At 42.8% G+C, this 14,712-nt stretch overlaps 1 protein-coding gene across 1 annotated transcript in view; it reads left to right on the top strand.

The window, feature by feature from the left end:
* The window catches only part of LOC147427086 (autophagy-related protein 18a-like), a 62,186-nt gene extending 54,049 nt beyond the window's left edge, over window positions 1-8,137 (top strand). Inside the window, exons 2-4 of the mRNA XM_086498675.1 lie at window positions 6,184-6,433; window positions 6,959-7,085; window positions 7,496-8,137. Coding sequence (XP_086354801.1) covers window positions 6,184-6,433; window positions 6,959-7,085; window positions 7,496-7,595 — 477 coding nt within the window. The 3' untranslated portion in view covers window positions 7,596-8,137. The remainder of the gene's footprint in view (window positions 1-6,183; window positions 6,434-6,958; window positions 7,086-7,495) is intronic.
* Window positions 8,138-14,712: the final 6,575 nt, after the last annotated feature.

The raw sequence follows: 14,712 nt of genomic DNA, 5'->3' as shown, positions 1-14,712 counted from the left end.
ATATTAATGCTTGAGCAAAGTACCAACGCTCGCGAGACCTCTGCTCTCAGACTCTGTGTCCAGATGCTCTGCAGGGAGAGGCCCCAAGGGTCTTATTTATTCTTACAAGGGATGCCCTAGAAGGAGAGCCCCAAAAGCATTTAGTTCAAAAGCAATAACTTCAAAGCATCTAATCTCCAAAAACTGCTAGCGCAATTGGTAGAAATCCATACAGCTATCCACGTGGCATGTCAGTGCAAAATGCGGCGATCCGTACAGCTGCCACATCAACGCAATTCACGGAGGGCTGTACAGTTGCCACGTCACCTGTCCGGGGCAATCTGTAAAGTCATCAATTTGTGGCACGGAACACGTAGGTCTCTCAACCGGATAAAGAGAAGCCAAAACTAGATGAAGTCTTGTTTAGGAAGCGTCGCCCTCCCAAGGTACGGTCTTTTGGGTTACCGGTTCTCTTTGTTCGTAAGAAACCAAACTCATTTAAGTTTTGTGTGGATTTTAGGGTACTCAAGAAAAGGATGGTCAAATTCCAAAAGCAGAGACCTCACATGGCGGTTCCTTTGGAGCGTCTAGAGGAGGCACAACGAGTTTCCAAAGTGGACTTGTCGAGTTGCCGCCACAAGGGTGGACTTCCAAGGAGCAATCCAAAAGAAGAACCATTGGAAATCATTGTCACCAACTTGAAGCGTTTTGAATACTTCCATTACAGTGCGGCAATAAGAAGAAGCAAGCAAAGCAATATCTCCTCAAATTCAAGGATCGAAGTACACATCAAGCTCCTTCGAAGGACGAGGTGGACGAGGAATTTTTTGACCACCCAGATTTGCTAGCCTTATACAAGGAGGCCATGCAGATCGGTATCTGTACCTCACCTTAAGCAGGAAGGGATGTCACATGCACATGGCTCTGTGTGCCATGTGGACATGCTTCATCGACCTCCGAAGCCAGTTTTCCCCTTCTTCCTAGGTAGGAGTGTCTAGAATCCTAGGAGGATTAGTATTGGCAATTTTGTGAGCCTGTTCGCGGGACCTGCATGTTCGGATGAATCCATTAGATTAGGTTTTCTAGTTTTGGAACCCTCTTGCATAAATGGTTTGTAGACGCGTGTTGACTGATGTTATTATACTACGTGTCAAGTGCAGCGGAAGTGATTTAGCTTGGATCTAGTACTCCGCACAAACACAAGGTTACTTTACTTCTTCCATTGAAAAGAGAAATTGAACTGAACACAATGAACGAGAGAGAGGCAGAGAGAGAGAAAAGAGAGACGACACGGCATATCGAGTCCCAACCACCCTCAAGGGCCCCCTTGCTTTGTTGCCAAAGCAAGTACTTGCTTTATTGACTTGCACAATGCTGTTACAATGATCCCAAGTGCTGAGATGCTGATGGTATCGGCGTAGATGCTTGGTACTACTAAGATGTTGGCGGGTACTTGCTGTAGATACTTGGTACTGTGAGGCTGATGCTGAATGCTGAAAACGCTGATGCTTGGAATGCTGAAATCTGCAACTAACTTGCGATACTGCTAAAAAACGCTGATGCTAATGCTGGCGATAAGGGCTGAAAATCGCTGGCTGTGGGTGGCTGAAAACGCTGATGATGAAGGGCTTCCAAAACGCTGGATGGCTGATGATGGAAACGTTGGATGGGCTGAAAACGCTAGGTCCTGATGCTGAGTGCCGCGGTACTGCGTACTGGTCCTTGTTCTTCTGATCCCTGACTTGAAGTGAACACCCAGGTCTCTTATATAGGGATTTTTATGCTGGGTCGAGCAGTGGTCCCTTTAGCCCCACGACCTTGACCAATTAATGCTTAAAAAAATCAATTATTACTAAGTTAAGAGATTGTTCCTATGCCTATATGTTGAACTGACGGTACTGTGCAAGAGAGGGTATGCATAATGCAACTATGATCTGCCTAGGCATGCCTGCTAGAGGCTCACAAAGTGCTAGGCTAGGTTCTAAGCTAAACTAAGACCGACGCTAGACTGTAGCAGAAGCTTGTACACGTGGCACAAGTGCAGTGCGCACGTGACCCTACGGTGGGCATCTGGCATGACGTGCATGTAGTTTTAGGTTAGAGGAATCCAACGAGCAATTCCCCCTGTCGATCAGATTCCTAGGTGGGCAGAAGTGCGACAGTTTCACCCCCCTGGCCAAACTTATTAATAAAATCATTTTTATGATTTATTTGCTGGGTCTGGTGGACGGTTTGCCCTACGTAAGCCTAAAGAAGTTTATAACCCAATTTTAGCCCTATAAAGGGAACCCTCAGCCTAGCAATTAATCTCAGATTTGCAGAGCGCTATCAAGGGAGCAAGGCAACCCAACATTTTTGGAGTTTTCAGCGTTAGCAAATTCAGCCAGCCATTACCAGCGTTTTGGGCAGCCACAGCCTGCATTTTGTAGATCCATCTCTAGCGCCAGCCAAAGCATTGCATCAGCCAACATTTTCTGTTTTCAGCCCATCTTCGTTGCAGAGGTGTGCGGGATCAACAAGCGATGGCCTTCACAGATGCAGTCTGGTACTTCGGCAGCCCATTGAGCCTCCCCTCTGCCATTCCCTCGCCGGCGTTGAGTGCTCCCGTGCTGTCCATTATCAGCATTATCGAGAACTTCCACAAATCTTTTACTTCTTTCCTTGCGTTAATGTGTGCTACGTAGCATGAGAGAAGGTTCCTTTTATTTCCTTGTTGAGAGAGAATGAGAGAGGTAGAGACGTGTAGAGAGAGAAAAGGAGAATGACACCCGATGGGGTCCCAACCAACCCTCTCAAGGACCCCCCACGCCGTTGCCGATGTGGCATTTACTCTTGATTGCATAAATGGAATGTACACACATGTAATACCTCGTGCGGACTCTATTGAATTAAATTGGAATGTCGCCGCGGTAACTCTTCAAGATGAAGCACCTCCGGGCTGATTTGATGCACCTTTGGATCCGTCTCGATGAGGGGTTGCTGATGGCTAGATTTGGGGCTGATTTGCGCTCCCGATGTGAGAGGAACGAAGAGCTGAAAATGCAAATGATGAGGATGCCGATGATGGACAGCAATGGGAGCACTCGACGCGGTGAAGGAATGGCCGAGAAGAGGCTCGATGGGCTGCTGAAGTACCAAATCACATAAGGGAAGACAACGTCAGAGAATTTGACGCGTTTCCTGCGAGGGAATGGGTTGGAAACAGAAAACGATGGGCTGAATGGGTGATCTGGGGCTTTGCTCGCAATGGCAAGGCAAAACACTAAAGGCTGATGTGCACCAAAATGCTAGGACCAAATTTGCAATGCCAAAACACGCTATGGTTGGCTTCTGTAAAACGCAGGCTGATCTGATGGAAAACGCTAGCAAGACTGCTCTCCCTATAGGGGAATTTTCTGGTAAGAGGATTTTAGGACTTTGGTAGGGCAAATCCTCTTTCAGATTTTATAAAATAAATTGACTTATTATTAAACTTGACCAGGGTTACGTTTATAAACTAAATTATAAAATTGACTTATCAATAAACTTGACCAGGGTTAAGTTTCGGGGTGAAACTGTCGCACATCTGCCCACCCAGGAACCCGATTGACGTGGGGAATGGCTCTTTGGGTTCCTCTAACCTAAAACTACATGCATATCATTCCGGATGCCCATGGCAATGTAACAACATCTGGCAAAACGCTTGTACAATCCATTTATGCAAGAGCGTTCCAAAATTGGAAAACCTGATCTAATGGATTCATCCAGACATGCAGATCCTACGAACGGGCTCACAAAATTGTTGGTACTAATCCTCCTAGGATTCTAGACACTCCTATCTAGGGATAGATGGAAAATTGGCTCTGGAAGTCGATGAAGCATGTCTACGTGGTACATACAGCCATGTGTATGTGACATCCCCTCTTGCTTAAGATGAGATACGGGTACGGAGCTACATGGCCTCCTTGTATGAGGCTAGCAAATGTGGATAGTCGATGAACAATTCCTCGTCCACTCAAGCAACTTCATGGGTCCCCCCCGGTCCTTGAATTTGAGAAAATATTGCTTTGATTTCTTCTTATTGCCAAACTGGAATTGAAGCAATTGAATATGCTTCGGCTTGGTCACTCTGACTGGAATAATGACGTCTGATGGTTCTTCTTTTGGATTACTCCTTGGAAGTCCACCCTTGTGGCGGCAACTTTGGAAACTCTTTGTGCCTCCTGTAGACTCTCCAAAGGAACGGCCATGCGAGGTATCGGCTTCCGGAATTTGACCATCCTTGTCCTTAGTGCCGTGAAATCCACACAAAAATGAAATTAGTTTGGTTTCTTACAAACAAAGAGAACTAGTAACCTAAAAGACCGTACCTTGTGTCACGGGGACAAGCACCACGTGCCAACAGAAAAGAAGAGAACAGACTGAACAACTTTGAGCACTTCAAATAACACTGAACTAAAAGAGATGCACGACACGAGACGGGGAGTGATGGAGCTCCACCCCGAGAGAGCACTGGCCCCACATCTTGGCGCCCCTTTCTGTATTTCTTTATATTGTTTCAACTAAGTACAAGCCGGTACTCCACGTTTTGCACTTTCACCCGAAAGCGTGCCGGAGAATGAGCCCATGGCACATATTTAAAGGCCCTTGGCCTATGAACAACAATTTACATAAAAAGCTTCAAACTCAAAAGCATCTGGTCCCAAAAGCTGCCGCCCAAAGTAGCCCAAGGTAAATCACGGAAATCCGTACACCTGCCATGTCAGCATGTCAATGCGAATTGCGAAAATCCGTACAGACTGCCACGTGCCACTGCAAGCGCAAATCACGGGTGTTGGTACAACTACCACATCATCATCTTCTATGCAAGAGTGTGGTCCTGCTTTATTTTAACCTCTTTAGGTCCCGTGGGCCCCATCGGACGTGGTCCCATAAGTTGGTAAGACTTCTTCTTTAAAATAGGCCACTCGGCAAGACTTTGCAAGTTGGTAGAACTTCTTCTGCTTCTTCAACTGCTTCTAGGGTTTAGGCCCCTCGGCAAGTTGGCTCCGTTCTTCAGTGGCTTGACACGTCAGCAGTTTGTGACACCTTGGGAGGGCAAAGCCTCCTAAATAAGAATTCATTTGGTTTTGGCCTCTTTATCCGGTTTATGGAAATGAGAGAAATTTTTACCTACGTGTTCCATGTCATGGAATTGGTTGGAGACAACGGTCGGCATAAGGTGGCCAATGAAGCATCTTTCTTGGCCTCTCTTCTTATCTACATATGCAAAGTGGTTGACAGTTTTCTTCTGTGGGCTAGACCACTCAATGAACATTGACATGGAGGCGAATGACCCAAAGACATTGTCTGAGGCGTCCTAGCTTTAGGAGATGAAGCATAATGAGGGTAATGAGGATTGTACACACAAACTCTTACACGGTTGATTCCTCTAAAGACAAAAACTTTCAATGGGAATGGTAATAATCTTCTCAATCCTTCTCTTGTCAAAAATCTGCTTCTACCTCTAATATTGTCTGATTCTAAGAGGAAAAAATTCAGACTAAACTTTGTTCAATGAATTTTGGGTGTTCAATTAATTAAAGAGGAAAAAGTTTGCATGGACAGAACATGCTTTTTCATTCTCACAGTAAAGATCACATGAAATGGGAGTGTCGAGGAAGATCTGACTTTACTGCTTCTACTTCTAGCTCTACCCCTAAGGTGTTAACCTTGAATTTTGTAGAGCAACAAGGGACTCATAGAATGCTCTCTGAATTGGGTTTAGTTGGTAGTCAAGCCTTGTCAAAGTGGTGGGTGCTGTTTGATCTCAAGATGCTACTAGTTGTAATTAAGTGTGCTCGTCTACCCCCATTCCCACCTTTCTAGTGGAAGTTTCTTTTGAAGGCATGGATGCCTCTCTCTGATGAGTGTAGCAATGTAAACTTGGTCATTCAACTATCACAGTTTACCTGTGAGTCTCTTAAGTTGCTGGGTGTGATGTTCCTCGGGCATTAAGTAGTTTCAAAGGTTCAAAACCCAAGTAGCCTCTTTCCTTTGCTTGAGAGTTGATTTTCATTACTGAATTGTTGCTTGGGCCATCCTCTGATGGTTTATTGATACATGAAGTGCACTCGGTATGGGGCTTAATATACTTAGCTTCATCAATCATGGAATGGAGTTATCTGTATTCCCTTAATGTGTGCGTATTTTTAGTTGGGTTGTCTAAATCGGGTGTTTTTTCAGGTGCGAAGGGGTGTAGATCGAGCAGACATTTTCAGTATCTCTTTCTCGAGTAACGCGCAGTGGCTGGCTGTGTCAAGTGATCGAGGTACAATACATGTATTTGGTGTTAAAAAAGAGATGGAAAAGACAGAAGACAAGCTTTCAAAAAGACAAGATAGGAATACTGGTGTTAGTAACGGCCCAAGTAGGAAAGATACAACTTCTTCTGGCACAAATTCGAATCCAGGTTCCACATTCTCTTTTATGAAAGGTAATGAGCTTGAATTTTTGAATTGGGAAGCTGTTACCAAATTGTGCTTGTGATGCTCTGTTTATTTAAAAATAGACAATACCTACCTCTCTCTCTCTCTCTCTCTCTCTCTCTCTCTCTCCCCCCCCCCCCCCCCCCCCCCCCCCCCAAACCCCCCCCAAAAAAAAGAACATACACACTCACAGTTTCTAGAAAAATTTTGCTTATTGGTCCCCGTGGACATGAGTTCACACTCATGTATTTCCTCAAATGTTTCCATGTGTTTTGTGTGTATACATATGTGTTCACAGTGCACACTCATGTATTTTGTTAAATGTTTCTATGTGTTTCGTGTGTCTACATACATGTTCACACTCATGTATTTCGTTAAATGTTTCTATGTGTTTCGTGTGTATACATATGCTTTAGTAACATGTGCAAGCTGTGTGATTGTACTATGTGGGCATCTGCATGTGTGGGTGTGGGCAGGGTATGCTTGTGTGTGGATCTGTTCCAGTGTAACTATATACTGGTTTATACTTGCAGGTGTTCTGCCCAGATATTTTGGTTCAGAGTGGTCCTTCTGTCAGTTCAGGCTACCTCAAGAGATCAAGTCGATTGTGGCATTTGGTCCCGAGGAGCACTCTGTCGTAATTGTGGGCTCCGATGGAAGGTATACAGCTTCAAGCTTTGGTTAGTATAGAAAAACAATTCGGAATATGAATCTCACATCGGAATATGAATCTCACAAAATTTGATATGGAGATTCAGTATCATTGTTTACTTGTCTGGAGTTTTGAATCGTGATTGAGTGTGAAATGTAGTTGTAACTACATACAATTGCCGATAATAATGCTGGCTAGCTTTGCTGCTTAGCACACAGTTCACCATCTTAAATTGCCTGTGTTGCTGCTTAATCACCTACCCACCTTGTTCTCTATTTGCAAGTTTGTCATGTTATACTGTTTTTGCATTACTCTACGTCTTGGAATTATATGGGCCTAAAGTTGAACCTTTATGTCAATGTTCCTGTTCAGGAACGACTGCCAATCTAATTGCTAAAATGGTCTTTATCGGTTACAGTTTTTACAGATGCACTTTTGATCCTGTACAAGGAGGGAAAATGATCCAGGACGAGCATGTGAATTTTATGAAGCCGAATTTCATTGAGCCGAGTACATGAAGCCAGTCTATGCCTAAGAAGATGGTGATTGAGCCGTGATCTCTTGACCTGTTGATTCAATGAGGAATTTGATTTTGTAACAAGAAATGCAAGCGCTATTGCTATGTATTATAAGCTAATGAGAATTTTGTGCTCAAGAAGAAACTGGCCTCCTTCACTGCCGACACAGTTCAGCGGAGTTTGTAAGCTACAAAGAAGTTGACAATACAAAGAAGCTACAAAGAAGTTCAGCGGAGTTTGTAAGCTACAAAGAAGCTAATTCATGATAAAAAGTGAAGGTGGTAAAATCAATTTTTTTTTTGTGCGCCCTTGTATAGGAAAGGGGAATATCTGCCAATGGAAGGGGGTTACATTAAGATGCCCATCTAATTTCGAAAATGAAGACATGCTATAGCACTGAAAACAGGAAGGTAGCGTGTCAAATATGAGTTTTCTAATTTTCATATACTTCCAAAATGCTTGTGGAGAATGTGATGATCTAAAAAATTGTACCTATTTTGTTCATCTTACACATTGCGAAATAAGGAAACAATAATTTGTGATATTTGTTTATTTTTAATCTTGAGAAAAGCAACATGGAAATAGGCCCTTACGTAGGGACGGATACTACTCCCAAGTGTTCATGTTTTACATGTAGAATCAACTAGCATGTTATATGTCATTGGTAGCTTTTCTACAGTAGAACCTAGAAGTATACGGTTTGACAAGTTTTGAAATTGTTCATAAAAAAATTAATGGTTCTAACTTTTAACGAGGGTACTACTAAAAAGTGCAAAAAGTGGTACCACCAATACATCCATTCACATAACTTGTTCCCTATTGCTTCATGGTGATGATAGGTTAGACATAAAAGAAGAAGCTGCATATGTTATCAATATGATACCGTCTCACCTCTTTGTGTAGCTTGCATTGCCTTTTAGCTATAATAATATGAGAGAGAGAGAGAGAGAGAGAGAAGCTTTTAATGAATCCGAGTATACCTCTTTATGTGTAGCTTGCATTGCCTTTTAGCTATAGCAATATTAAAGAGAGAGAGAGAGAGAGAGAGAGAGAGAGAGAGAGAGAGAGAGAAGCTATTAGCATTGTAGGAACAATCCGAAGAGACCTCAAAGATCTATATGACAAATCTTAAACTCAAGACCTATTACTTGAGAGGGAATTTAGATAACCAAGCTGCTGATAGAAGCTTTTAGCACAAAGGTCTAAATGACAAATCTTAAACTCAAGACCTGTTACTTGAGAGGCAACTTAGATTACCCATCTCCCGATAGAAAGGTTATTCCAGTTCTGTCGTCTTGTTCTCTCTCTCTCTCTCTCTCTCTCTCTCACACACACACACACACACATGAGAAGTTGTAGGAACAATCCCAAGAGACCTCAAAGATTTGTCTGACGAGTATTGTGTGTGTATAAGAGAGATTATTGTTATAGCATCAAACACCAACGATTGAATGCTTTGATATTATCGACCATGAACCCTCTGCTGCACTGAAGCAAGAGATAAAGCAATTTTGACAATAGTGTTGTAGTGTTGTCTATATGTAGACGGAACGTAACAATGAGGTGCCATAGCGCCGGAGCCTTCTCCGGCGGGAATGTGGGGAGTTACTAGCTGCCATGGGGATCCTTGAGAGCACAGCTAGCCCCGACGGCTGCCACATGTGCATAGCAAGCAGTTGTTTGAGGAGTGCCCGTCGGCGCTTGCGGGATAAGAATGTGGAGCTGGAGGCAGTGTCATTGCCTGCTGCAGATATGGACAATGGGGATAATGGCGTTGATGAGGTGGCTGCCGAGGACAAATTTGGAGTAACGGGGGTGGCCTGAGATTCAGATTCACTTCCAGCTTGTGCGGTGCCGCTTGAAGTTGATGTTGCAATGTTGTTTGTGAGAATTGGTGATGTAGTGGACAGCAAGGCCTGCGTGGAGCCGTTTGTAGATGCCGATGCAGACTTCAAAGACTTCATTGTGCTTGTCGATGTGGGTGTAGATTTCAATGACTTTGCTGTGCACAAGAAGCGGTGGCGGGCTGTTGGCGAGAGCTTGTAGGAGGCCTTGATTTTGAGGAGGAGGTTTTGATGGGCAAGGTGCTTGAGACAATGTGAGAGCCGGCGACGGAAGGAAGGGGTGGGTGGCAAAAAAGGGCCGTACTGGGCTTGCAAGAACTTGGCTATGGCATGAGGGCTGGAGCCGTTGCGCCGCCGCAATGCCATGATTGCCTCAACGCACATCTGATATGCCAAATGGATCAATTGACAAGACAAAGATGCAGAAGTAGAGAGAGCAACGAAACGTCTCTTTACCTGAGAGTAAGTAGGGCGAATCTTTGCCATGCGAGCTGCCATTGTCGTGTCGTGTCGTGCTCGTTGTTTGTGAGAGCGTGGGTGAATCCGGCCGCGTGCGGCTTTTTATAAGGCCGCTATGAGGTGAACGCTACGCCAATGCGAGCGTCGCTGCGTACTCAAGAAGAAGCCGAGTCTCTAGAGTCACACTCCTGCCACGTCACTCTTTTCCCATAAAAGAGAAAAGGGAAAATTACCCTCTATTTTTGTGGAAATTCTCAAACAAAATACCCTTGCATCTATTTTGGTTGGATTGTTCAACATTTTCTAATCTTTATTCCTTTATGACAATTGACGTCCCTTTTTCAGTGCGTAGCACATAATTTGTCACAAATTACCTCGCAAATATAAAAATAATGAAGCAATTCATCTCCAAAGTGAACATAACCAACTAAAAATCTAGTTTTAGCACCTTTTATTGATAGACAAACAGTCTTCTTATGAAAAGCTGCACATTTTTTAATCTTTGGAGATATTTAATCACACAACCAAGGGTATTTTGGGAATATTGGGGGTATTTTGGAAATTTTGAAAATTTGAGGGGTATTTTGGGAAATTTCACAAATTAGAGGGATATTTTAGTAATTTTTCCAAGAGAAAAAGGTCGAACTTTTCCTCGTCACTATATGACACGATGTGGGTTAGGTGGGATTTGTGACATGAAAGGGAAGCTTGAATCACGATGGGATCGTCAAGAGGTGAATTAGGGTGAAAAAGTGATTTGCGTGCCTTTTTAGGTAGATTCTTGGGCAGTGATTGAAGATAAACTAGAATTAGGTGAACTAGGTGTGAAAAGTAGATTTGCACATAATCCCAGGAGAGTTAAGAGCCCAAGGACATGGTTACATTTTAAAGAGCCACAATTTCATATTGTATATTTCACATTAAGGGACTCTAATTTGCATGTAGAGTACAAGGAGATGGAGCTTTCACATTAGTGAACTAAGGTTAAACTAGGGTGGGCTGCAAGGCTATCTCTCCTCCCAGCCTCTGTCTCTTATACAGGCAATCCCCGAGCTCGGTTCAAACTAGCACCTAAGCTCTGGCCTTGGCCTTACATGACTTCCCCCTTGGAGAGTTTGTGCCTGTGTACCTACTCCACAAGGAGAGAGTTTATGTACCAACGAACACAGACATTCAATGCCAAATTCTTTATGAATATCGTGAAAATCTTAGTGCACGGAACCTAGGCATAAAGACAACAATTGTATTGGCTAGATTTACACCGGTATGATCTAAACTATGTCTTGCATTGCCAAAAATATTAAGTGAATAAAGCAGAGCGCCTGAAAGCAAGAGGTCTCTTGCATCCATTTGAGATTCCTAATGGTAAATGGGAAAGTATCTCAATGGATTTCATTGTGGATTTACAACCATTGTATGAGGTATGACTCAGTACGGGTGGTCGTAGATCGGTTGGCTAAACTTTGCAAGTTTATTCCAATCAAGTCCACATTTAAAACTCTAGATTTAGCTAAGTTATTTTTTGACAATCTGTATCGGAGGATGTACAGGTTGCACAACAATATTGTGAGTGATCTTGATCCCAAGTTTAACAGTCATTTCTGGAGGCTGTGCTTAAACGATTGGGTACACAACTCAACATTAGTACTGCACATCATCCTGAAATGGATGGCCAAATTGAACGTGTTAATCAGGTGCTAGAGGATATGCTAAGAGCATACGTTAGCAAAAAGAAATCAGATTGGGAATATTATTTTCCTATTCTAGAGTTTGCTTAGAATAGTGCCAAGCATGTGACAACTGGTTTTAGTGCTTTCATGCTTATTCAACCTAGGTCACCAATTACGGTGGGGTTGGCAACTGAAAAAATTTAGCAGGTCAAGGATTTTGTCCAAGACCACATAGAAATGCTGAGACTTGCTCGTCAAAATGCTCGACAAGCATATGATTGGTACAAAAAGCATGCTGACGAGAAACATTGACAATCTACCTTCACGGAAAGGGAAGAGATATTTTAACATGTGCTAAAGCATTCAAAAAGTTTGAAGACTGGACCAACACATAAATTTTCTCTGAGATATTGTGGGCCTTTTAAAATACTCAAGTGAGTTGGAGATAAGGCCTATAAACTCTCATTACCTGTGCACTCTCGTGTTCATCCGATATTTCATGTAAGTCGTTTATGTAAATGCTTGCATAGGGATGACAATGTCATTAACCATCACATTTTGGTTGATTTCATTGAATCTCCAACCTAACTTCATAAACTTGAGAGCATTCTCAACTATCATGATCTATGTAAGTATCATCATGTGCGTCGACAAGCATTAGTAATCAAGTGGAAAGCAAACGTGAAGAAGGTGCCACTTGAGAAAACATTAATGTTCTTTCAAGAAGAAATTTTTCACGTTTGTTTTTAAGGATGGAAATGCTTCAAGGAGAAAGTAATGTCAGTCCAAGGTCAGAGGCCAGGGGCTACTTTGACCCGAGCTCGGGGGTTGCCTAAATAAGGGGTAGAGGCTAGGAGGAGAGATATGTTCTAGACACTCTCTTGTTAGAATAAGGGTTGCACGAAAACACACACAACTTGGAGAAGATGAAGGAAGCTCAAGGCACACAACAAAGAGTGTATTACTTAGTGCGCAATGAAAAGTAGATAGCCCTAGAATGATGGACGTATATACAATGCACAGGGAAAAAAACCTCCTAAGAAGGGAAAAAATTCCTCGGCAGTCCTAAGTGTGTTCACACACATCACTAACACATGTATATGGTAACAAATCCCCCCTAGGAGTGATGCGGTGAACGAGAGATGGCACATAGAGTATAGGGAAGTGCCATGCCCTGAGGACATGATTAGTCCACAAAGGGGAATAAGCCCAAAGCTTTGCGAAAAGTTTCAAACTTCTCACGAGACAAAGCCTTTGTGAAAATATTTGCAAGGTTGTCTTGTGTTGGAACATAAGCCAAGCTGATCTCTCGTGGTGAGAGTCTCTCCCTGACATAGTGGTAATGCACCTCAATGTGTTTTGTGCGAGCATGAAAAACTGGGTTCCTTTGCAACTGCCAATGCACTTTGACTGTAAGTGTAGATAGTGTTGGCAGTGTCCTGTCCAACACCCAAATCAACCATAAGGCGTCTGAGCCATAAAACACTCAACCGTAGCTGTGAAGGCTTCCATATGTACTCAGCCTCACAACTAGAAGTGGCCACAATAGGTTTCTTCTTGCTCAACCATGATATGCATGAGCTGCCAAGCATGAAATAAAAACCACTTGTGGACACTCGTGTGTCAAAACAACAAGCCCAATCTGAGTCCGAAAAAGCATGTAAATCTGGTGGCAATGATCTCCCCTTGGGATAAAACAAGTGAAGTTATAAAGTGCCACTCAAGTAGGAAAAAAATCCTCTTGATAGCCTGGCAATGCTTAGACCCTGGGCTATGCATGAATCTGCTGACCTGTGAGATTGCAAACTGAACATCCGGCCTTGTGTTGCATACATAAATAAGGCATCCAACAGTAAAGAGTGACATCAGGAGGATCACCAGCATCATGAAGACTCAATTTCAAACCCGTTTCCATGGGAGTGGCAATATGTTTGCAATTCTGAAGTCCAAACTTACATAGCAATGTTTCTATGTAACTTTTATGGCACAAGGCAATACCACCATCACACTGTTTAAACTGTATACCCAAGTAATGATGCAACAGCCCCAAATCTTTTATTCTGAAAGTAGCATTCAAACCAACCTTAAATCAACAATATGTCTCTCATTTGGTCCAATGATCAGCATATCATCCACATAGAGAATAATGAGAAGTACATCACCCTCACGCTTTACATACAATGTGCTTTCTGTTGGACTGTTACGAAAGCCTTGTTTGACCAAATGAGTGTCATCTTTCTCATATCAAGCACGAGGAGATTGCTTCAACCCATACAAAGCTTTCTTACGTATGCACACTTTATCCTCTTATCCTTTCTTGACAAAACCATGAGGCTGCATTACATAAACTTTCTCAAAGATGTCACCATTCAAGAAAGAAGTAACAATGTATGACTAATGTACATCCCAACCAAAATGAGGTGCCAATGCACATAGAAAACGACAGTAATCATACAACAAGTGAGAGCAAAAATCTCTTCATATTCTATGACTTTTTGTTGTGCATAACCTTTTGCAACAAGTTGAGCCTTATAGCGATCAATCTTACCATCCAATTTGCGTTTCAACTTGTAAACCCACTTTGTACCAATGGCATTTTTGCCAGGAGGAAAATCACATAAAGCTAGTAGTCATATGACAAGTGGGAGCAAAAGTCTCTTCATAATCTATGCCTTTCTATTGTGCACAACCTTTTGCAACAAGTCAAGCCTTATAGGGATCAATCTTACCATCCGGATTGCGTTTCAACTTGTAGGCCCACTTCATACCAATGGACTTTTTGCTAGGAGGCAAATCACATAAAGTCCATGTGTCATTTTCTATAAGTGAATCATATTATGATTACATGGCAGCCATCCCCAATTTTTTGAATTTTGTGCTTCATCAAAAGATAGAGGTTCCTCAACATCACATAAACTAGACACAACCGAAGCATAACAATCTGATGCATAAGATGCATGGCAAGAACCTGAACGAGTATGACTAGGCAAAGGTGCATCCAATTTACTGTCATGCAAAGTATGCACCAGCCATTTAGGCATACCTCTAGCCTGCTCATTCTCAGCCCTTTCCTCACCAAGTACATTTACATCTGCATCAGTAATAAGCTAATCTGTAACAGTTTTAGAAACCCCCATAGAAGAT

This window comes from Adiantum capillus-veneris, chromosome 24, assembly GCF_014529385.1.
Source record: "Adiantum capillus-veneris isolate H3 chromosome 24, ASM1452938v2, whole genome shotgun sequence".
Taxonomy (NCBI): domain Eukaryota; kingdom Viridiplantae; phylum Streptophyta; class Polypodiopsida; order Polypodiales; family Pteridaceae; genus Adiantum; species Adiantum capillus-veneris.
Note: the sequence above shows the minus strand (reverse complement) of the source record. Positions and strands in the feature narration are given on the sequence as shown.